The following is a 22843-nucleotide window of genomic DNA, read 5'->3' on the forward strand; positions in this document are numbered from 1 at the left end:
TTTAATAAATGTTTGGCCATGCTGCATGGCTTGTGGAATCTACATTCCCAGACCAGGAATCTAGCACAGAGTCCTAAACACTGGACTGCCAGGGAATTCCCAATACTAAGCTTATTTTTCACAAGCAACAATTTCCATGAACCTAGCAGGCATATCACTTGTTGATTACAATCCCTATGTAATAGACTTCCTATTAAATATCCTTAGTTATGTGGTTTTATAGCTGAAAGGTGTTCTGCAGAAACACTGTTTTGCAGATCAGGAAACTAAGGTCCATAGAGCTGAAGTGTCTTTATTAAGGTTGCACAGAAAGTGATAAGATGAGAACCCAAATATCCTCTCTCCAACCAGTTTTGTTGTTGTTGTTGTTTTTCATGTTGTAGGATGTTGCCAGATGAGACCTAAAAGCTCTTTGAGATTTTTAATGTTTTTTCCAATTTTAACATTCTCTTAGCCAAAGCCAAAATGCAATCTCTATGATCTGGTATATGGAGTATCAGTAGAGCTACTGTGATTAGTCAGTCATTAAATAAGCCTGGACTTCCCAGAAAAAAGTGTACCTAGTTTCTTCGTGATCTGGCAAAACATGTATAACACTTAGCTGTTTTTCTTCTGAAAAGTAAATTCCTTGAGTGTCTGACCATGTCTATTCACTAGAGTATTCTCAATACCTCTCATGAAGTAAGCAGTCAGTAAGTCTTTGTTGAATGAGTGAACATCTCTTGTGGAAAACTGCTATTGCTTTAAGCTTTGTTTGCATTTTCTTTCAAGTAGAGGAAAATAATAGTATTTTAAAAACAATGTTAGTTTGAGTACTAGGTATCTTAGCCAATTATATGAGTAGTCTTCATTTGCTCAAAAAATAATTTTAAAAGTCATCTGGTGTGAACATCTTCCTTTCTCAGTAACTCATTTGTTTTGTTTTTTAATAACAGTAGAGATTCAGCATAGTGTAACAGCCTCTTTAACTCCTTCCTCATTATAATAAAGCATTCTTTAAGCTAAAAACAGGTCTCATTTATAGATTTACAACTGTTTGTTATAATTATCATATCCTTTATTTCCCTAGTTATAATCGCTGGTTGTGTCAAGCAAGATCTGAGGATCTATCTGATATTGCTTCTCTAAAAGCCTTATACCAAACAGGTGAGCTTAAAGACATGGCAACTTATTCTTTTACTGATTAAAAGACATTATTTGGTATGCTGTTATGGACTTCATTCTTCTCTGATTTTGCCCATTTTGTCTACATATAGAATTTTTTTTTTTGGTACAATGAAGATAGGTTTTGCTCATGATTAATATGTTAAAAATATCATATTAACCTGTAAGATTTTCAGCTAGTTATTCTATATTGGCCAAATGAAGTCCTTTTTCTTCCTTTTTTGTGTCTTATAAAATTTTTTCCTAGTTTTGAAGTACCATAATCTCTTTATACAGAATTCAAACGTTATATAAATATATAACACGGACTGTGAAAGTTATCAGATTCCCCCTTTATATTTCTTTTTCAGACAGTGCTTGTTAATTTTCAGATTTGAGTTCCATTATTTTTTTTTAGATCACTAATGTTATTAGTTAACTTAAATAAAAAGCTATTTATAAAATTATCTTTACCCTGTGACCTTACCTTTGGTTTGCCCAGATTTAAAACCTATAAGAGGGCTTACCTTAAAACCAAGGACAGTCATCAAAACTTCATGAAGCTGAAAAAAAATGAAAAAGTGGTTTTCCACATAGTGAAAGAAATCCGAAGATGAAATTTGAAAAGCTTATGTTCCTAGTTTTTCGTCTTTTACATTTGTTTAGAATATTTTTATACGGTCAGAGCCCAGGACAAATAATACTCCTGGAATAAAGTTTCTGGGTGCTGATTACGTTTCCTGTTTGTAGGTGTGGATAACTGTGGTCGCACGGTGATGGTGGTAGTTGGAAGAAACATTCCTGTAACATTAATAGATATGGACAAGGTAAGCCATAAAAAGGCTTTGTTTTGTAAATAACATTGATTTTAAAAAAATAAGTAGGGTATGAATTTGGAATCAGGGCTTAGAATATGAGATGAGACAGAATTGCATGTCTGTGACTGAGTAGCAGCCCTGGTTCTACAGGTTGGCACACAACATTTCCGTCAGTTAGGGGTCCGGCCTTGTGTCTGAGGAGAAACAGAATACTCAAATGCCACAAGGTGATTTCCAAAAACTCACCAGCTGTGTTTTGGACATGACATAAATGGCAAGTTTTTGGTCGGACTCATTCTGTATTATCTGCCTTTCTTGAAAAAAGAAACATAAACTTTTGAGAATCTATCTGAAGAGAAGAAACCAGAGATGTAGTTAACCCAAGATGTCATCATTTCCTAATCCCTTCTTTTGAAGTTAAAGGACAAAAACAGATGATTCATAGCAGAAGAAACGGTATTACTAGTAAATAAGAAAATGTTCAACCTGATTAGTAGTGAAAAAAAAAAAAGTGAATTAAAATGAGGTATCTTTTTTCACCTTCAAAATTAGCCATTACTTTTTTTTGTTTTTATTTTGTAGCCATTACTTTTAAATAATAATCATTGTCATCAAAGATTAATTAAAACTATTGAAGTGACCTAGTAATTTCTGAGAATTTGTACTAACTACTAAGGAAGTAATCCTAGGAATGAAAATAGCTATTGGCCAAGAAACTGCCCAAATTGTGGAATATTTGGGCAAGGGACAGTCAAATCCAAAAGATAAATACATAGATCATCCTAGAACATCAGTCGTAATAGAAACTGACTGCAAAGGAAGAGACTCACTTTAATAAATAATTTTTAACTATAGTAAAAAAAAAAAAAAAGTACTCAAAAGTGTAAAAGATGCATACAATTTTAAGATAAAACACCATTGTGCAAAAGCAGATGATTACACCTGGCTAAGCCCTTAGAGTCCTGGTCCCTGGTGTTTAGATAGAAGAAAAAATTGGGAAAGCCTTAGATCTGGCATGTTACTCAAAGGCTCATTTGTGACACAAAATAACAAAGTCTGTTAAGTTAATTATTTTGCATCCATAAATGGAATGTTCTGTGACCCTGAAAAAATTATGGTTATGAAGTTAAGTACTATAGAGAAATGTTTATGATATGGTATCAATAGAAGAAAAAGTGATACATAGTATGTATACATTGCCCTTTTTTTGGGCGAGGGAAGCAGGATGGGAGTTTAAACATAAAGGTAAAAACTGGAAGTCAGTATTTTAAACTGGATTTCATAGTTTTAGGGAGAATTTGTTTTCTATATTTTTCTGTCATGTGGCTATACTTCTTTATAAATGAAAAAATTTAAGTTAAAGATGGAGAATTTAAAGCTGAAAATGGGTATCTTAATTGCCCTGGGCAGGAGGTAGTAAGTGGACAGAAAGAGGACCAGAAGCAGTCTGGTAAGAGCAGAAATAATAAACACATACACACACACACACACACACACCCCTTAAATGCTCAACTATTTATAATAATCAGTATGACGTTTATTCACAGCATTAATAATGTGATTCATACCAATAAAAGCGTAAACCCCTTTGATTCTGATGTGTATTTGCATGGTGTTCTGAATGTTTGTGATGTATCATTTCATTTATATCGTGAGGCCCAAACCAGCTAACGACTGGAAATAAAATGTGTTTCCTTAGAGCCCTCCTCTGTCTGCTCTGGTAGCAGTTGGACCCATGCTAACTAATCCTCAGTAGTCCATTCATGTGAATGCCAAGGACTCCCTTGAGGCAAAAATGGGGAAATAGCCTGTTTGATAGTAATCCTTCAGGGGCTGCCTCTCAGCGCCATGTGTGTCATTGTTTATAGATACACCAGTGGGTCATGCTGGCCCTGCCCATGTTGTGTCTCTGCTTTGTACTTAATGTTTCTCTTAAATTTCATCCTTCTTGTAATGGCATACTTTTCTAACTGATCCAGGTCAGTTTGAGTCAGAGCAGAAGTGCTGCCCAGCCCACTGCCTTCTGCTCACTAAACCTGTTCTCATTTTCCTCATTCAGTTCAATGTTAAAGATGCTGAACAGATTAGCCCTCAAAGTGAGCCATGTGAGGCATGAGTCTGTATCTCAGTGGAGACCGCAAAGATTTGTCACTGAGCTCAGGTAGAACCTTCAAGAATGATTAAAAGTCTAGAAATTCTCTAACAGTTTTGAAATCATTATCCCAGAGAGAAAAGACCTGGTTGTTGACTGAAGAGCTCTTTTGTATATACAAAGAGCTCGTTTGGGAGGATGGAGATATTCTCCTCCATCACTTAGGACAGAAAGGGAACATACCATAGCATTATGGGAACTATATGGGAAGATCTTTTTGAAGAGATACTTGTTCCTGATGTCTGCAGTGTCTGGAGCATAGATTAGATTAAGCTCCTGGGTTTTTTCTCTCTCTTGGCCTCAAGTGGCACATTGGTAAAGAATCCACCTGCCAGTGGAGGAGATACAAGAGATGTAGGTTCGATCCCTGGGTCAGGCAGATCCCCTGGAGTAAGAAATGGCAACCCATTCCAATATTCTTGCCTAGAAAATCCCATGGATAGAGGAGCCTGGCAGGTTATAGTCCATGAGGTCTCAGAGAGTTAGACACAACTGAGCACGTGTGCGTGTGCGTGCACACACACACTGTGAAATAGACTACTATACAAAATGATCATTACTTTTATTCCTTTTTCTTCTAGGCTCTCTTATATTTTATCCATGTAATGGACCACATTGCTGTGAAGGAATATGTATTAGTGTATTTTCACACACTGACCAGCGAATACAATCACCTGGACTCAGACTTCCTGAAGAAACTCTATGATGTCGTTGATGTCAAGTTAGTTTCTCAAATTTTGAAGGGGAACAATAGCTTTTTCCTTTGCTAGTATTAAGCAGGAGCAAACATTGTGGTATATTCTGTGAAAGGACAGTTCATATAACAGATTTTTATAATATATAGATTGGGTATTTTAATAATAGGAGCCTCCCCTTAATTCCAGTTTATTTTGTATCAGAGTAAATTCATATGTAAACTTTTCCCTGCTTCTAAACTCCTGGAGAAAGAGTTAATTGTTCATAACTTTGATTGGTTTTAGGCATGGCTTATACTGACCCTTTTTTGTTTGTTTTGAATCAGGTACAAGAGGAATTTGAAAGCTGTTTATTTTGTTCATCCAACATTTCGTTCAAAGGTAGGTATTTTTCTTTCTGCTAAATCTTGACGTTAAGTGCACTATATACCTGCATATTAAGATATATTTCATCATCCTAATTCTTGCTGTTACCATTGTGACTGCTAATTTCCTTGTTTACCCTTCATTTTTAAGTGATCTCAAGTTGTGGTCCTAATGTTTTGGTCCCATGTAACTCGGATATCTTTGTCAGTGACCTTTACAAACCATTAGCCCCTCTGTCCTTGCCTGTCTGTGCTCTTTGTTTGGGCTTACCTGATGGCTCAGATGATAAAGAATTCGCCTACAGTGCGCGAGACCCAGGTTCGATTCCTGGTTTGGAAAGATCCCCTGAAGGATGACATGACAGCCCACTTTAGTATTTTTGCCTGGAGAATCCCCATGGACAGAGGAACCTAGTGAGCTACAGTCCATGGGGTCGCAGAGAGGTCGGACATGACTGAGCGACTAAGCACAGCTCTTAGTTAATCTGGGCTTTTTCCTGCCCCTGTTCCTAGCTAATTCCTATTTTATCCTTCAGATCTCAGCTCAACAATTACTTTATGTAAAAAAGGAAAAAAGAAACCTCTCTGACCAATCCTGCCACTAGTAGGTACTCCTACAAGTCATCAGATATAGCAGTCATGGATTGAGATATAAATTTTGAGAGTCATCATCAAGTAAATAGAGCTTTAACTCTTTAAAAGTGTTAATGAATAAAATCACAGACTTAGACCAAAGACAACAGCTGAAGACAGAGCACTGGGATCAGGGAAGGAAACCAAGAAGTAATCAAAAAGGCAGCAGGAGAACCAAGGTTGACTAATGCTGTGGAAGCCAGTGGACAGGCAAAGCATCAGAGATGGTAGAAATAGTTATTATTTTAAAGTGCTGTAGAAAAAAAAATAAATAAAATAAAGTGCTGTAGAGAAGTAAGATAAGAAGTGAAAAGTCCTCATTATATTTCATAACTAAGATGAGTGAAGACTTCCGTGAGAATGTTTTCCACTTTGGGAAATTTGTCACTGTTTACAAAATTGTTGTTTCTCATTGAAATACCATCTTTAAATTTTGCATGAAGTGTTTTAAATAATCCTTTTTAAAGCTGCAAATTTCCTTTTGGTCCCTCAGTGTTACAACATCACAGTATTAAGTGCTATGCTTATGGGAACACTGCTTGGTCAGGCTTTTTTAAAAACATAAAATGTGTGAGCAGTCAATTAAATCACTTATAATTGTCTTTCCTGCTTTTCTTTCAATGGACTTCTGACTACATAGTCTTAGCAGATAGTATACTATTAACTTTCCCACTCTTGGGGAAGTTAATTTCATTATGCTCAGCAGGTGGCTAATTTTTTCTTTTTTTGTATAGCACTTACGGAAGTAATGCTTGACTATTTCCCAAAATTTCATCATCCATTTTCTTTTTTATTCATCCAGTAGCTACTGAAATTTTTTCTTAAATGGAGACACACAGAAGGATTAGCTTGATTTTTAGTATGTCTTTGCAAGAACACCTGCTATTTCCCACTTGTACTCAGAATTGTACCAGAGGTTCTAGCCAGTGTAATATGGCAAGAAAAAGGAACAAAAAGCATCTCAATTTAGAAAGGAGTAAATAAAACTGTCTTGATTGACAGATGACATGATTATCTATATAGAAAACCTTGTAGTATCCTCAGAAGAGCTATTAATACTAGAATTAATGAGTAACTTTAGCAAAATTTCAGGGTTTAAGATCAATATTCAAAAATCTATTATCCATATTAGAAAGAAATAATTTGAAATTTAAAAAGCATTATAATTTACACTAGCATCAAAAATATTAAGTACTTAATGATAATTATGACCAAAAAATGTGAAAGACTTATACATTGTACAAGTTAGTAATAATAGTAGTAGTAGTAGTTGCTTGGTTGTGTCTGCCTCTTTGTGACCTCATGGACCGTAGCCCACTGTATATTCTGTAAAACATTGATGACATGCATCAAAACAGACCTAAATAAATGAAGACATATCCTGTATGTGTGAATTAGAAAGTTTAGTTTTGTTAAATTGTCATTTCTTGCTGAAGCTATAGATTCAGTTCAGTCCTAACCAAAATTTCAGCAAGCTTTTTTTTTTTTTTTGTAGAAATTGACCAATTAAAATGCAAAGAATCTAAAATAGCCAAAACAACTCAGGGAAAGAACACAGTTGGAAGACCAGCACTGTCTGCTTTCAGGGCTAACTCTAAAGCAGCAGTACTCAAGACAGTGAGGTATGGGCATGAAGGTAGACAAATTGATCAACAGAGCAGAATTAAGAATCCAGAAATAGATCCACATATATATGGATAACTGATCTTTTTCAAAAGTGCAAAGTTGGGTCAGTGGAAAAAGGATAGTCTGTTCAACAAATGATATTGGAACAATTAGATATCAATATGTAAAAAAAAATGAACTTTGATCTGTGACTTGCATCATGTACAAAGTTAACTGAGAATGAATCAAGGACCTAAATGTAAAACATAAAACTTTTTAAACTTCTAGAAGAAACTATAGGAGAAAAAGTTCTGTGTGACCTTGAGTAAAGCAAGTTATTTCTTAAATTAACACCAAAAGCATAATCTATAAAATAAATTGAACTTTATAAAAATTAAAAACTTCTGCTCTTTTGAAGATAGTTAGGAGAAGAAAGTGAAGAGGAACTAAAAAGCCTCTTGATGAAAGTGAAGGAGGAGAGTGAAAAGGTTGGCTTAAAGCTCAACATTCAGAAAACTAAGATCATGGCATCTGGTCCCATCACTTCATGGGAAATAGATGGGGAAACAATGGATACAGTGTCAGACTTTATTTTTGGGGGGCTCCAAAATCACTGCAGATGATGATTGCAGCCATGAAATTAAAAGATGCTTACTCCTTGGAAGGAAAGTTATGACCAACCTAGATAGCATATTGAAAAGCAGAGACATTACTTTGCCAACAAAGGTCCATCTAATTAAACCTGTAGTTTTTCCAGTAGTCATATATGAATGTGAGAGTTGGACTATAAAGAAAGCTGAGCACTGAAGAATTGATGCTTTTGAACTGTGGTGTTGGAGAAGACTCTTGAGAGTCCCTTGGACTGCAAGGAGATCCAACCAGTCCATCCTAAAGGAGATCAGTCCTGGGTGTTCATTAGAAGGACTGATGCTGAAGCTGAAACTCCAATACTTTGGCCACCTGATACAAAGAGTTGACTCATTGGAAAAGACCCTAATGCTGAGAAGGATTGGGGGCAGGAGGAGAAGGGGACGACAGAGGATGAGATGGCTTGATAGCATCACCGACTCGATGGACATGGGTTTGGGTAGACTCCGGTAGTTGATGATGGACAGGGAGGCCTGGCGTGCTGCAATTCATGGGGTCGCAAAGAGTCAGACACGAGTGAGTGACTGAACTGAACTGAAGAGAATGAAAAGATCAACTGCAGCCTAAGAGAAAATCTTTGTAAATTAAACATTTATCTAATAAAGGTCTTATTTTTTGAATATATAAAGAAATCTCTAAGTAATAAGGAAACAGTTTAGAAATAGACGAAAGATTTGTACAAAAATCTGGCTTAACCAGAAGATACACAGATGGCAAGTAAGCAGATGAAAAGATATCAAGCACAATTAGTTATTAGAAAACTACAAATGAAAGCAACGTGAGATATTACCTTCCTACTAGAATGGCTAAAATTTAAAAGATGTTTTTGTGGTCCTCAGTATCTATTCATAAAGCTAGAAAAAGTTGAATCCTATTAATTTATTATGAATGACAGAACTAATATAAAACAAAACAATTTAAAAAAAGAAAACTTAAGGAAAATGTTAATGATTGTCTGAATGGTTTCTATACCTATGTTCCTTGTAAAATTCTTTCAACTTTGGTAAATGTTGGAACACTTTCATAATTTTTTTAATGGTCAAAACTGTTTTTTACTCACCACAAATTCAAACTTATCTAAAGAGTATTCCTTTGTGAATTCACCAGACTTATGAAAATATATAGCCACTGTTGGCTAAGATCTGACTTAACCTCTCCTCCCCCACACATGAGAGAGAGAGTGAACAGCTTTCCTTCCCTCACTGTGACATCAGTGGATAAACGTTACCAGAAGTTTCAGTGTTAGAGCCACTCGCTTTGGCTGTCACTAGAACTGCTTCATGTAGGAGTCCATGCGAATGACAGGTTGGGCAGAGGCTGAAGGGGAAATGCATGAAGCGAGAACCATTACATTACCTTTCCATAGCATTTTGGCATGGAGAAACCATTGGAGGACTGAGAATAAAGCTCATATGTAAAGAAATCCACCATTATTTTATACTAAGTCAAAAACTGTAAATGGAGTGGTTGTAATTATAAAAGAATGAGATGAAAAGAAATCAAGGGATAATAAAACAATTGAATCACACTCTTCTGATTTCCGTACTTCTCAGATCTTTTCCAGTGCACTCCACCCAAAGTGATAATAAATTGACTGCTCGTATAAATCACTACTTTCTTTCTTTTTTGATATTTCCTAAGAGAACACAAGCTAATAATATTTAAACCCACTGTTGACTCTGGCTCTATTAGATCACTTAAGTGCACACATGTGAACAATTTTTTCCTAGTTTATGTTGTTTTGTGATCCCATGTTCTTGGCTCTGCACTTGTGAATAATTGGGTGAAATAATTTCTGGAATTCACAGAATATTCTAGCAGTCTTTTTTTCAAATGTTTAGTTTTCTTTGGGCTTCCCAGGTGGCTCAGATGGTAAAGAATCTGCCTCCATGTTTGGAAGACCTGGGTTCAATCCCTGGGTCGGGAAGAATCCTTTGAGAAGGGAATGGCTACCCACTCCAGTATCCTTACCTGGAAAGTTTTCTTCAGTTTTTTAAAATAATAGATACTGAGTAATGCAAGTTTACCTAAATAAATGTATATGTATGGCTTATGTTGTAAGTAATTGAAAATTACTGTTCATGGGGTTCTCAAGGCAAGAATACTGAAATGGTTTGCCATTCCCTTCTCCAGTGGACCACGTTTTGTCAGAGCTCTCCACCATGACCCGTCTGTCTTGGGTGACCCTACATGGCATGGCTTATAGTTTCACTGAGTGAGTCAAGGCTGTGGTTCATGTCATCAGATTGGTTAGTTTTCTGTGATTGTGGTTTTCAGTCTGTTTGACCTGTTATGGAGAAGGATAAGAGGCTAATGGAAGCTTCCTGATGGGAGAGACTGACTGAGAGGGAAACTGGGTCTTGTTCTGATGGGCAGATGCTTGTAAATCTTTAATCCAATTTTCTGTTGAAGGGCAGGGCTGTGTTCCCTCCCTGTTAATTGACCTGAGGCCAAACTATGGTGGAGGTAATGAAGATAATGGTGACCTCCTTCAGAAGGTGCCATGCAGCACTGCTACACTCAGTGCCCCTGACCCTGCAGCAGGCACCACCAACCCACGCATCTGCCACCATCGCTTCTTGAGAGTCCCTTGGACAGCACAGAGATCCAACCAGTCCTCCTAAAGGAAATCAGTCCTGAATATTCATTGGAAGGACTGATGCTGAAGCTGAAACTCCAATACTTTGGCCACCTGATGCAAAGAACTGACTCATTTGAAAAGACCCTGATACTGGGAAAGATTGAAGGTGGGAGGAGAAGAGGACGACAGAGGATGAGATGGTTGGATGGCATCACTGACTCAATGGACATTGAGTAAACTCTGGGAGTTGGGATGGACAGGGAGGCCTTGCATGCTGCAGTCCATGGAGTCGCAGAGTTGGACACGACTGAGCTACTAAACGGAACTGATTTAAAAATTAAAAGCTGAGCTTTATAAAAATAAAACAAAACAAAAACTGAAGAGAATGCTCTTCGGTCTCCCTGACAGAAAACTTTTAACTAAGTTTCAACTTCCGTCTGCTTTGAGTAACATTCTCTTGTTAATGCCCGAAGAATGTAAGGGAGGTAATGGGGAAAAAATGCAATGGAGAAATGTGTTTGTCCTTCAGATCCTGAGTGTATATATGATCACTGCCCATTCTTCCTAAACCCAGCCTTCTCTTTGAATTTACCACCGCCCCTCACCATGTCAGTATGTGCTGTGTAGTCGAGTCCTTTCACAGAACTGTGTAACTAAGAGAGACTTTAAAAATCATTCAGGTATAACTTCCTCACTTTGTAGATGAAGAGACTGGGCCCAGATTGGAGTACATTTGTTTTTATTGTAGAATGGAAGAATATTAGACCATCCCTACATAGTAAAGTCGTAAGTCCAGAAACTATTTGTTAATTCTTTCAACATATATTGAATTCCTTACTTTTCACATTGGGCTTTGGTTAGACCCTACAAATACAGTATTGAAGGAGACAATCCCCACAGGGGGAATTGGTTGAAAGAATCAGCTACTACCACAGAGAACGTCAGTTACACAGTAATATGAGTAACACGGTGGTGTTGGAACTCTTAGAGGAAAGCTGCGTCTCGCACTTTGGGTGGAGGGTGGTCAGTGAAAGCTTTCTCACGGAGGTGAATTCTGACCTGAGCTCTGAAGGACAAGTTTTCACCAGGCAAAGAATTGAAGAAAAGGGGGTTAGGAGTAAACAAAGCAGCATATAAAAATGTCCTGAGGTAAGAGACCGTGGAACACAAATTCCCTGTGTAGTTTCTTCTGGCTCCATAATTTTATACTTTTATCCAAGTAGCATGGTGCCTTGCCTAGGACAGGTAGTTGTGGATGTCCTTGAACCATTCATTGTATTTAGCTTTTTTTTTTTTGGCCTTAGGAGATTGTTATTCTGCTTATGAGCTGGCTCCTTTACTAGAATCTAATTCCTCGTTAGAGGAATGGCCATGTCACTGTTAGCCTGTATTACTGACAGCTGTGCACAATGCTTAGAACTTAGTAGATTCCCAGGAAATATGTAACTCCTTGTGCAAATGCATCTCCTAATACATCCTGGAGATACTTCTCTGTTCTGACTCTGCAGTCTTATTCTCTTGAACTCTTCCTAGGATCTCTAAAATCTCCATGACCTCTCTGAAGCTCTTACTAATTTATCAGCTAACTCTTGGCTGATTGTATCCTAATCTAGAATTTTCACTCATCTAGTTTGCAGAAGTTTATGTCAGTTAGGTATATAACAGCCTGTATTTAAAAAAAAAAATGATGTAAAAAAACTGGGGATTGGTGTGTAATTAAATGACTGCCTAATTTGATTTATATTAACTCACTTTGTTCTAGAAAGGCTGAGTGTGTCCCCCTCCCCTCCACCACCCTCCAAATAAACTTGTTAAGGTGAGGGTACGGAGGGTAAAGTTAATATTGAGGCCTTACACCAGTGTTTCATAGTACAGCCAAAATAGAATAGTGACCCAGGTCATAAAACTCATTATGAAATAGATCTTATCATCATTCATTCATTCTTTTTCAATGAATGCATGGTTCTGTCTGTAGCTTTTAAAACTGTAGACCATTCTATGATTGCCTGCCAAGTGCTAGGGAAATTATAAGAAACTGTTTATATTCCTGTGAAATAGAAATGAGTGCTGTACATGAGATTTAAACCTAAGGTTGTGAGAATTCAATAGATGGGATAATCTGGAGCTGTCAGGGAGAAATGGAGATGGGTCTCTGCCAAGTCTGGAAGTTTGGGCAAGATTCTGATAAAGATAAGTTCCATGTTGGCTCTGTTAGTCCACGCTTTTTCTCATAAGTGAGCATGAAGGACATATTTTGCATTAGGGACTAGGAATATGTGCAAGGCTTGGAACAAGCCCTGAAAACATGATAGGGTGTCAGAGAGAGACTAACAAAATGATGGGCAATTGCCCAAAGTGGCGTGCAGTATATTTATAATGTACCTGGTTATACCTTGGAATGTGCTGTGCCAGTACACTGAGAATTCATATACGTAGATTACCTTCTTCTATAAGTGGGGATACCTGCCTCACAGAACTGTTGTACAAGCCTGTGGTAAACAAGACTATTTATGGTGGTCAGTTTGGGTAGATGAATAATAATTTGTAAGTTCTAGCTGTTACCTAGTTCATGCCAGTATTGTTTGCTGTCAAGAATTCTGTTTGTTTGTTTGTTTTTTGCATTGAGCAAATTTTACAGGTTATCTTTATAGAAAAATTGCATGTTGTGAAGTAAAATGACCAAGAGTGGCTCATCCACAGAAAATGCACTTTGAGAGATCGCATGCCAAGTGTACACTGAAAAATAAATGTCTCAAGAATTGGCAAAAAGTTTCAATCTCATTTTAAAAAAAGTGAAAAGTGTTTCTGAGATTTGGAGGTGTTAAACGTTTTCACAGTACCAGTGAGGCAGTATTCCATCAGAGTGCAGTGGTTTTGACCACTACCCACAACAAAAAGCACATTGCATCACATCACAGGACACTACAGGCACAGGCATATGACAGAAGCTGAGCTTCAGGAGACAAAGCGCATTCTTACTACAGTCCTTAGGAATTGTTGCTCTAGCATGTTTCTTTCTGTTGTTCTTAATACTGTTCACAGTCCACTAAACTGATTGCATAATTCAGTGATGCACCGCGACCTGCATTTCAAAAAACACTGCTCATTCCAAGACTTTTTTGAAACCAACTTCAATTCTGAAATCGTTTTTATCTAACATAAATTTTCAAGATCATGTGTGTATTTCTGATTCTTGCCACTGTCTTAAATCATTTTTTTTTTCTTCTATTAATCAGGTATCAACATGGTTTTTTACCACCTTTTCTGTCTCAGGACTGAAGGACAAAATCCACCATGTGGACAGCCTCCACCAGCTGTTTTCTGCCATCTCTCCAGAACAGATCGACTTTCCTCCTTTCGTCCTTGAATATGATGCCAGGGTAAGAAGTACCAGGAATTCTTCCTCACCTAGGGTATTATTGTAACTGTTTTATAATGCAGTGGGTCTAAGCACATAATCTTTTCATTATAAGATGCTGTTAATACAATTAATGTGTTTTAGTAAACTGGATATATCATTTGACATTCTTCTCCTAAGGTAACTTTTAGGAAAATGTTTGATTCTAAGAGAGGCCTTCCCCCCCAGGGCCTTCCCCCTCTTTTCAATGATAAACATTTTCACTGTAAGTATAAATCCAGTCCTTGCTTGTATTGTCAGTTTTCCACCACCTCTGAGACATACCTCTGCCTAATTTTATTAAGACTAAATGACTTTTCATCTACATAAATAGAACCAAAAGAAGCTGTTGATATCCAGCATTTTTCAGCATTCATTGTAAGCCAAGTAGCCTATTTTAGTCTTTACCCTACTAAAAGTTCCATTTGTATAATGTTTGTAAGAGTGTCAATCAATAATATTAACATTGTTACTTACACAATATATTAAACACTAAGAAATGGCTACTCTAGAATTTCATCTGAGCTCTAGTCCTTTGTGGTTATTCACACTATCACTTGAGTAGTTAAAAAAGTGTAACATGCTTGCCAAATAAGGCAAGTGATGGTAAGGCAATTATCAGTTGCCTTATTTAATTAATGCTGATTGCATATTTTGGGGGATGAAGCAGAGCATATATTTGTAGGTTATCTTAAGCTTAAAGTGAATTATTCTTCCTTAACTATTGTACAACATATATATAGTAAAGTAAATATTCTACAAGACATTTTTTCTCTAAAATTTCTCCAACTTCAGTTGCGATTCCTGTTTCCCTTTATGTGATAGGTGGTGTGCTCAGTCATGTCTGACTGTTTTAACCTTATGGACTGTAGGCCGTCAGGCTTCTCTGTCCATCGGATTTTCCAGGCAAGAATACTGGAGTGGGTTCTTCCTGACACAGGGATTGAGCCCACATCTCCTGCGCTGGCAGGCAGATACTTTACCACCGAACCACTAGGGGAGCCCTTTCTATATTCTTAAGGGCCTACAAAGAAGGCTTTCATTAAATATCAACACCATCCTCAAGCTTGGTTTTGTTTTTCTGTCTTATATGTATGTGCTTTTAGGGTTTTTTTTTTTTTTTTTTTAAGATTTAATCTATCAAATACAGGCCTAATTAATAATTTTATTAATCAAAATTAAATAAACTGCAATATAACATCATCTCTGGATTATCTCTCTGTATCTGTACTGCTGCTGCTGCTAAGTCGCTTCAGTCGTGTCTGACTCTGTGCGACCCCATAGACAGCAGCCCACCAGGCTCCACCATCCCTGGGATTCTCCAGGCAAGAACACTGGAGTGGGTTGCCATTTCCTTCTCCAGTGCATGAAAGTGAAAGTGAAGTCGCTCAGTTGTGTCCAGCTCTTCGCAACCCCATGGACTGAAGCCTACCAGGCTCCTCCGTCCTTGGGATTTTCCAGGCAAGAGTACTGGAGTGGGGTGCCATTGCCTACTAGAGCTTTCTAAAACTGAAATATTAGGTGTTCTATACCTAAAGCCAAGGAGAGGAATAAGAAGAGAGAAGAAACAGCAGAAGGTGTCAGGAGATGATGTGGACAGAGCAGGCAGAGAGCACATCCCTAGATCCTGGAGCCCTTCACTTTATGCCGCAGTCCTTTGGTTCCTTTGTGGTCAGTGGAGAGTGTTGTACATGGAGAACTTTTGTGTTCCTGTTTAGAAAGATGGCTAAAGAAACCATGTAGAGAAGGATTAGACAGAGTAAGACCCTAGGCAAGGAGACAAGTAAGAGGCTATTCAAGAAAGTCAGGGGAGACTTGAGACTAGAGCTAGGCGGTGGTAGTGATAATGGTAAGGTTTGAAGATCTTAAGGGATAGTTAAAATTAGATATTTTAGGGAATAAAATCCCCAGCATTATGGTGACCAAGCAGCCAACCACTGGGAGGAATAAAGGAGGAAAGACGCCTGAGGTAACTGCCAACATTTCTGCTTTGGAAGACTTGGAGAATGTTATTGCCACCATCCCAGAGAAGCAGTTTGGAGAAATAGCACTGGGACGCTCAGAGAGAGGAGACAGGTGGTCTCTTAAGTTTGTGACACATTAGGTTTGAGGTGCTGCGTGGGAGGAGAAGGGGGCAACACAGGATGAGATGATTGGATGGCATCATCAACTCAATCAATGGACATGAGTTTGAGCACGCTCCGGGAGGTAGTGAAGGATGGGGAAGCCTGGCATGCTGCAGTCTACGGGGTTACAAACTGAGTGACTGAACAACAAATGAGACATTGAAGTGAAGGTCTAGAAATTGGATAGGTATTTCCTTGTAAAGAAAAGCTTTTCCTTTCCTAGAAAGAATTAAAAATATGCTTAGAGAAAAGGAAATGAGTGTATTGTTGGTCAATTTGATTATCATCTTCAAGAATGCTTTGCCCATAGTAGATTATCTGGTGAATGTATGATCTGCTGCTGCTGCTGCTGCTGCTGCTGCTGCTGCTAAGTCGCTTCAGTCGTGTCCCACTCTGTGCGACCCCATACACAGCAGCCCACCAGGCTCCCCCGTCCCTGGGATTCTCCAGGCAAGAACACTGGCGTGGGTTGCCATTTCCTTCTCCAATGCATGAAAGGGAAAAGGGAAAAGTGAAAGTGAAGTCGCTCAGTCGTGTCTGACTCTTCACGACTCCATGGTCTGCAGCCTACCAGGCTCCTCTGTCCATGGGATTTTCCAGGCAAGAGTACTGGAGTGGGGTGCCATTGGCAGTCAGCTTCTATTTTTCTGGATCTTATGTGACTTAGAATAGCAACAGAAATTTTATAGGATTAAAAGTCACTTTTGATGTTAATTAGAAGGTAATTTTTATCTATCTAGATCAAAATGGTACTGAGACCATTTCAGAAAGGGAGCTGGTCAGCATTCATATAGTCAGAGAAGAGAGTGTAGAGATTTACCTGGTCACAATTCTTCAAAGTTTTACAGTTGTTTCCAGAAATAGAGAAAATATTTGATTGCTCAGCAGGCTCTTCCACAGTGTGAGACTAATATAAAAGATGTATTTCATAGCATTAAGAATTAGATTTTCCCTTCTTACTTTATCACAATTTAATGTTAATATAGGAAGCTTAGAAAAATACCATAGTGGAATAAAACGGAGAAATCTTAAAGATGGATAGTAAACCATTTCTTTTTAATTGAACTTCAGGGTTTCTCTCTTCAGGCATGTATCTTAAGCATAGCATCTGTGCATATTGAGGATACTGGTGGGGTTAGTATAACAGATCTTGGTAGGAAATTCTAAAATACAAAATAAAAAAATTTACATTATTTTTTTTCCCCCAAGTATCCCAAAATGTAGCCAGTCTTCAGATTTGATTCTACCAAAAAAAATTTTTTTAATCTTTTTGCTATCTTGTCAGGTTTATAATCAGAAAGTTTTAAAAAAAGAAAGTTTTCCTAGATATTCTCTTTGTTTTCCTGGTTTAGGTCCCAGATCAATTTCTGCTCCAAAGCGTCTGCTCTGAAGAATACAGAACTTTTGATTGACTTAGTCTCTCAAATAACATTTACCTTCCTACTGTGTTTAAGACCGAATAGATTCAATGCTCCAGAACTATAATGGAAATATACCCTCAAGCAATGCTATTTTTCACCCTACCTCATTCTTCATATCTAATTGTTATCTTACTTTGAGCATTTTTTGTTTATAGCTTACTAAAAAAGTTACTCATCAAAGAAATACTTTAATAACAGGAAATGAATCTTAAGTCTCATAAATCTAATTTAGAGACCGGCTGAAACTGTCTTGATTTTTAAGATAAAGTTAGCCAAGATAAAGTCAAAAACTTTCCCCTTACGCTGATTTGTTGCTTTCTGCATTTGACAGTAAAATTCTGGCATTTGATTCTCCATCTTGATCCTGAGTGCCCTAAAAACTGTCCTTGTTAAAAGCCTTGCCACTCGGGCATGTCATGAAGAAGCTGTTTTCTGCTGATCTGGCTATTAAATTCCTCAAGGAGAATTTTTGTTTATCTCAAAGATTCAGCACACAGCAGGACAACACAGTCTAATACGAAAGAATCTGGGCTTTAGATTTGAATAGACATGTATTTAAATTCAGGCTGTTTTGGTTGCCAGCTCGGTGATTTAATCTGTGTGACCCTCAGTTTTCTGTTCTGTAAAATGAGGATGTTACCTGCTTCATGGCATTATGTGAGGATATAAAAGGATAATGAAAGAAAAGTGCTGATTAAGTGTCTGGCATATTGAATGTTAATAAATGGTAATATTTTTAAGTATCATTATCCTGATTACTTCTGCCTACATTATAGCAATTCTGACTGACCCCAGTGAAATTGCAGTGTTCCAGGCATGTGCTGGACATTTCACATACATTATATCATTGACTCTAAATCCTTCTCTTTTATATTCCCAGTTACATTGGTCTTAGTATTTAATGTTCTTGTCATTTTTCCTTTCTGCAGGAAAATGGGCCTTACTATACGTCTTATCTTCCATCACCAGATTTGTGACCTGCTGTCATTCAGCGATCCTGGTTTCTAAAGACTCCACTTTCTCCGCAGATCCACTACCTGTTGAAGCAATGCTCATTTTTGCTGTACAGCTCCAGAGAGCCTTTTGTCCCCCACCTCTCTGGTATTTTTTTATTGACTGTATATTTTCTGGCACATAGGCAATCTGAAAATGATAGGCCATTCTGAACTGTACACTTATTTTAAATTTGTATATTTGTATCAAATGAAAATGTTCACTTTTAGAGGGTTGTTAACAGCAATTGGGGAGCAACTTCTGAGTATCTTCAGTTTCCTGGAAGGACACTGGATTCTCCATTAGACAAGCTGCAATATCATTCACATCATGCCTCTCACATTGCACGCCTTCTGTGTATATGCAAGTGTTTCTCAAAATATATAGAACCAATGTATGCTGACCGGATGCATTGTTTGCTTCAGATCCTGGCATTATGTTTTATTAAAGATAATTTGGTGAGGATAAAAGAGAATCATCTGGGATCAAGGATGTAGGAAAAAAAGTATCTGATCAAAAATGTCAGAAATCATTAGCAAGATACAGGTCTTAGAATTTTACTGCACCAGTTAAGATAAAAACTTAAGGACTAAAGTTTCTGAGCTTGTATGATTTAAGACTGTCCCTGTTATGGTCACAACAGTGGAAGAAAAACAAGAAGACTGTTGCTTCAGCCTTTTCCTACCATCAGAGGTGGTTTGTTCTCCATATTCAACAGGACAGCACATATTAGTAATCTTAGTAGAGGGTATCTCCTGAGATGCCATCGGGGAACTTTACAAGAGTGCTGCCTTCCCAGAGTGTGAATGATTCTATTTGGCTCTTAGGTCTACTTCCTCTGCGGACATTTCCTAGCAGTGTGTCTTGAGTTGCCTACGTCAATATGAAGGAAGTGTGTTGACATGAACAAAACGGCAGACCACTTTTGCAACTCAGGCTCTATTTGTGCCTTAGCTTGACTAAAAATTAGAATTATGCTAGCTACCTCACAGAGGTATCATAAGGATAGCATTCAGAAAGGGCTTTTGATATCTTTGGATGAAAAATGCTGTGCGGTGGGGTGTCTTCAGTTAGTTTTTCAATGAGAATAAATATCCTTGAGGGAGTGCTACAGGACACTCCGCTTGTCCTTGGCACATGTTGAGTGACTTCCCTTTTCTTGGAACAAGAATTGTTAGTGCAGAATCCCAACCCTTAGGATCCCCTCCTATTTTGTCCAGGTATCTTCTGGCCTTCTCCTTCTCCAGCGCTACACTTTAGCGAGAGGCATGTGTAGCCATTTTAAATGTTACTTCTTGAATGAAGGTCACACTGACATCATTTCCATCTGGGTTTCTAAATACTCCTTTTAATTCCTGCATTCCCCGCCCCACCCCACCCCCCAGTCTCCCTTACCCCATCATGTACACTGGCAGTTCGGAGAAGACAGAATTCTTCTAATGTGCTCAGGATTGATGCTTCCAAGGGTCCCACTCCCTTAGGTCCAAATTAGTTCTTCAGTGGAGATAAAAGAAGCATCATTTTTCATTTATGATAGAGAAATGCCCCTGTAGTTGTGTTAACCCCATCCTCTATTTTCCTGCATAAACAAGAAGGGCCTTTACATTTCTCAGAAAACCAATCTTATCTTCTGCATGTAATGGACACATCTGCTTTCTGCCAGTAATCAAAACCACTTGTTCCTCGCATATGCTTATTTGTTAAGGACTTCCTGTTATGTTCCCTAGGTCATCGGGTCTAGACAGCCAGTCAGATGTCTGGTATTAACCTTCATCTCAAACAGTATTACTTCAATCCTTTGAGCCTTGACTTTTAAAAATCTGAAAAATTAGCTTAATCTTCTCCAGTCAATTCTTAGATTGTATTTGAGGTGGCGTTTCACTAGGACCAGTTGTAAAAATACGTCAACTTTTCTCTGTTATAGCTGGACTTGGCTACCTTACGTTGGCATCTGGCCTGAATCATTTCCTTAGAGGGTTCAAGCTACTTTGCTGTTTGGAACCAAATTTTACAATTTCTTATAGGCAATAATTTATAAAAGATATCCCTTTGCAATATTCACAGCAATATATTAATGATTAATCACAAGCCAGAATGTTCAAATGATGTCCTAGAGTGTAAAGGTGGTATGGGGCTATATACATATCAACTGCATTTAATAATTTAATGATGACTAAAGATAAGGTTGCTCTTCTCGGTGAAACTGAATTTGGTATTGGACCAGATTCATGCTTTTATATAGCTGTCTGAAATGTTATGTAATGAAGTTCTTTCAATGTACTAAATCCTAAGAGGGGAGCATAGTGACCTTGATGTTGAAATGATAGAGTAACGTTCAGGGTATATCTGCCTAGATGACACATACCACTTTCAAGGATATACACATTAGAGAATAAATGGGTGGAGATGACCCCTAGCATCTGATATTAATTCAAAGCATCAAGTCCTTAATTTAATTAAATTTCTGTCATGACAAATGCTAGTTGAATTGAGGTAGAAACTACTTATAGACTGTTAAGTTAATTTAAATTAGCTCATGGAAGACATAATATGATTTTTAAATAAGTATGTTTCTTGCTTCAGTATATATTTGAGTTCCTAACTTATCTGTATTCATTCTTAACTCATCTATTTTGCTATTTCTTGATGGCAAAAAGACCTTCTGAGAAAAGCTCAGTATTTATTAGACTCAAGGTTTAGAGACCAGGTGGTTCGTATCTTAAAGATTTTTTTTCTTTATTTAATATATATCTTATTTCATTGGCTGATGCTCCATTATATTTATTTTTTCTAAAGTAAACCCTCTATAATAGTTGAGACTAATAGAGGATTTTTAGATTACTTTTTAGGGTAAATGGATATAGATTTTTTTTATCAAATATCTGAAGTTCAAAATGATTTAATCTCATTTCTAGAGAGAGATGGGTATAATCACTGTAGTAGCAAAACATGGCTTGCCTGTTTCTACCTGTCTTTGCTCAGATATTATTTAATGAATTCAAACTATAGATAATGGTTTAATCTTTCCTTTGCTGCAGTTAATAGGAAAGCCAGAAAATGTAGGTTCAGTATGAGCTACAAAATCACTCCTGGTGTTTCCCCTGGTACATTGTCTATGTATGTATGTATATAGTTTAAATTGCTTAATATATGAACAGAAATTATTGGAATTTGCCCTGGAAAGAGAAAATTTTTATGGTTCTAGTAACGGGTTGATTGTATTAAGGACCAAAAGTTACTACAAGATAGCATGTAAGCCTCTTAAGATTAGAGTTAGCCAGTGACTTTCAGATTGTGGTTCTCTTAGGTTATAGTCATAATCAACAAGCACCAGAGTGTTTCACCTGGGTAGGTGCCAGTATACCTCACAGTATGGGATGGACTCTTGGTTTGCAGTTGCCAAAGAACGAGAAGGATAAAGGAGGGTTTTAATGCTTTTGAGCTGTGGTGTTGGAGAAGACTCTTGAGAGTCCCTTGGACTGCAAGGAGATCCAACCAGTCCATTCTGAAGGAGATCAGCCCTGGGATTTCTTTGGAAGGAATGATGCTAAAGCTGAAACTCCAGTACTTTGGCCACCTCATGCAAAGAGTTGACTCATTGGAAAAGACTCTGATGCTGGGAGGGATTGGGGGCAGGAAGAGAAGGGGACGACAGAGGATGAGATGGCTGGATGGCATCACCGACTCGATGGACGTGAGTCTGAGTGAACTCCGGGAACTGGTGATGGACAAGGAGGCCTGGAGTGCTGCGATTCATGGGGTCGCAAAGAGTCGGACATGACTGAGAGACTAAACTGAACTGAAGGTCTCATCATAAACACAGATTATAAGGATTGCCTAGAGGGTCTAACCATTTATACGTGTATATCTATATCTACATACATATTTATATTTACACACAGTAATCTGGTTTGTTTTGCATTCTTTGTGGTTTAAATGGCCCATATGTAGAGAACATAAAGCAATAAATAGCCTAGTTTAAGCTTTGATTTTACCAAAATAGCCCTTGAAAAGATGGTATCAAGGTCTTTTTAGATATTAGTGACTCCCTTGGATATTAGTTACTAACTTTGTTTTCTGTGTTTCTAAGAACAGCATCTCTGAATCTTAAGTACAATGTAATTTAAATGTATAGGGCCTCTGAGTTCAGGTCTTCCTTCATGGCTCAGATGATAGAGAAGCTACCTGCCGTGCAAGAAACTCAGGTTCAGTCCCTGGGTTGAGAAGATCCCCTGGAAAAAGGAATGGCTACCCACTCCAGTATTC

General features: G+C 37.7%; 1 protein-coding gene across 2 annotated transcripts in view; it reads left to right on the forward strand.

The window, feature by feature from the left end:
* The window catches only part of GDAP2 (ganglioside induced differentiation associated protein 2), a 68101-nt gene extending 45619 nt beyond the window's left edge, over positions 1–22482 (forward strand). The window contains 6 exon segments of one of the 2 annotated variants that reach the window (NM_001046013.2): positions 1070–1146; positions 1894–1970; positions 4695–4834; positions 5135–5189; positions 13877–14020; positions 18514–19085. In NM_001046013.2, coding sequence (NP_001039478.1) covers positions 1070–1146; positions 1894–1970; positions 4695–4834; positions 5135–5189; positions 13877–14020; positions 18514–18561 — 541 coding nt within the window. In that variant the 3' untranslated portion in view covers positions 18562–19085. 2 annotated transcript variants of the gene reach the window in all.
* The last annotated feature ends 361 nt before the right edge of the window (positions 22483–22843 follow it).

Source organism: Bos taurus, chromosome 3 (genome assembly GCF_002263795.3).
Source record: "Bos taurus isolate L1 Dominette 01449 registration number 42190680 breed Hereford chromosome 3, ARS-UCD2.0, whole genome shotgun sequence".
NCBI lineage: Eukaryota > Metazoa > Chordata > Mammalia > Artiodactyla > Bovidae > Bos > Bos taurus.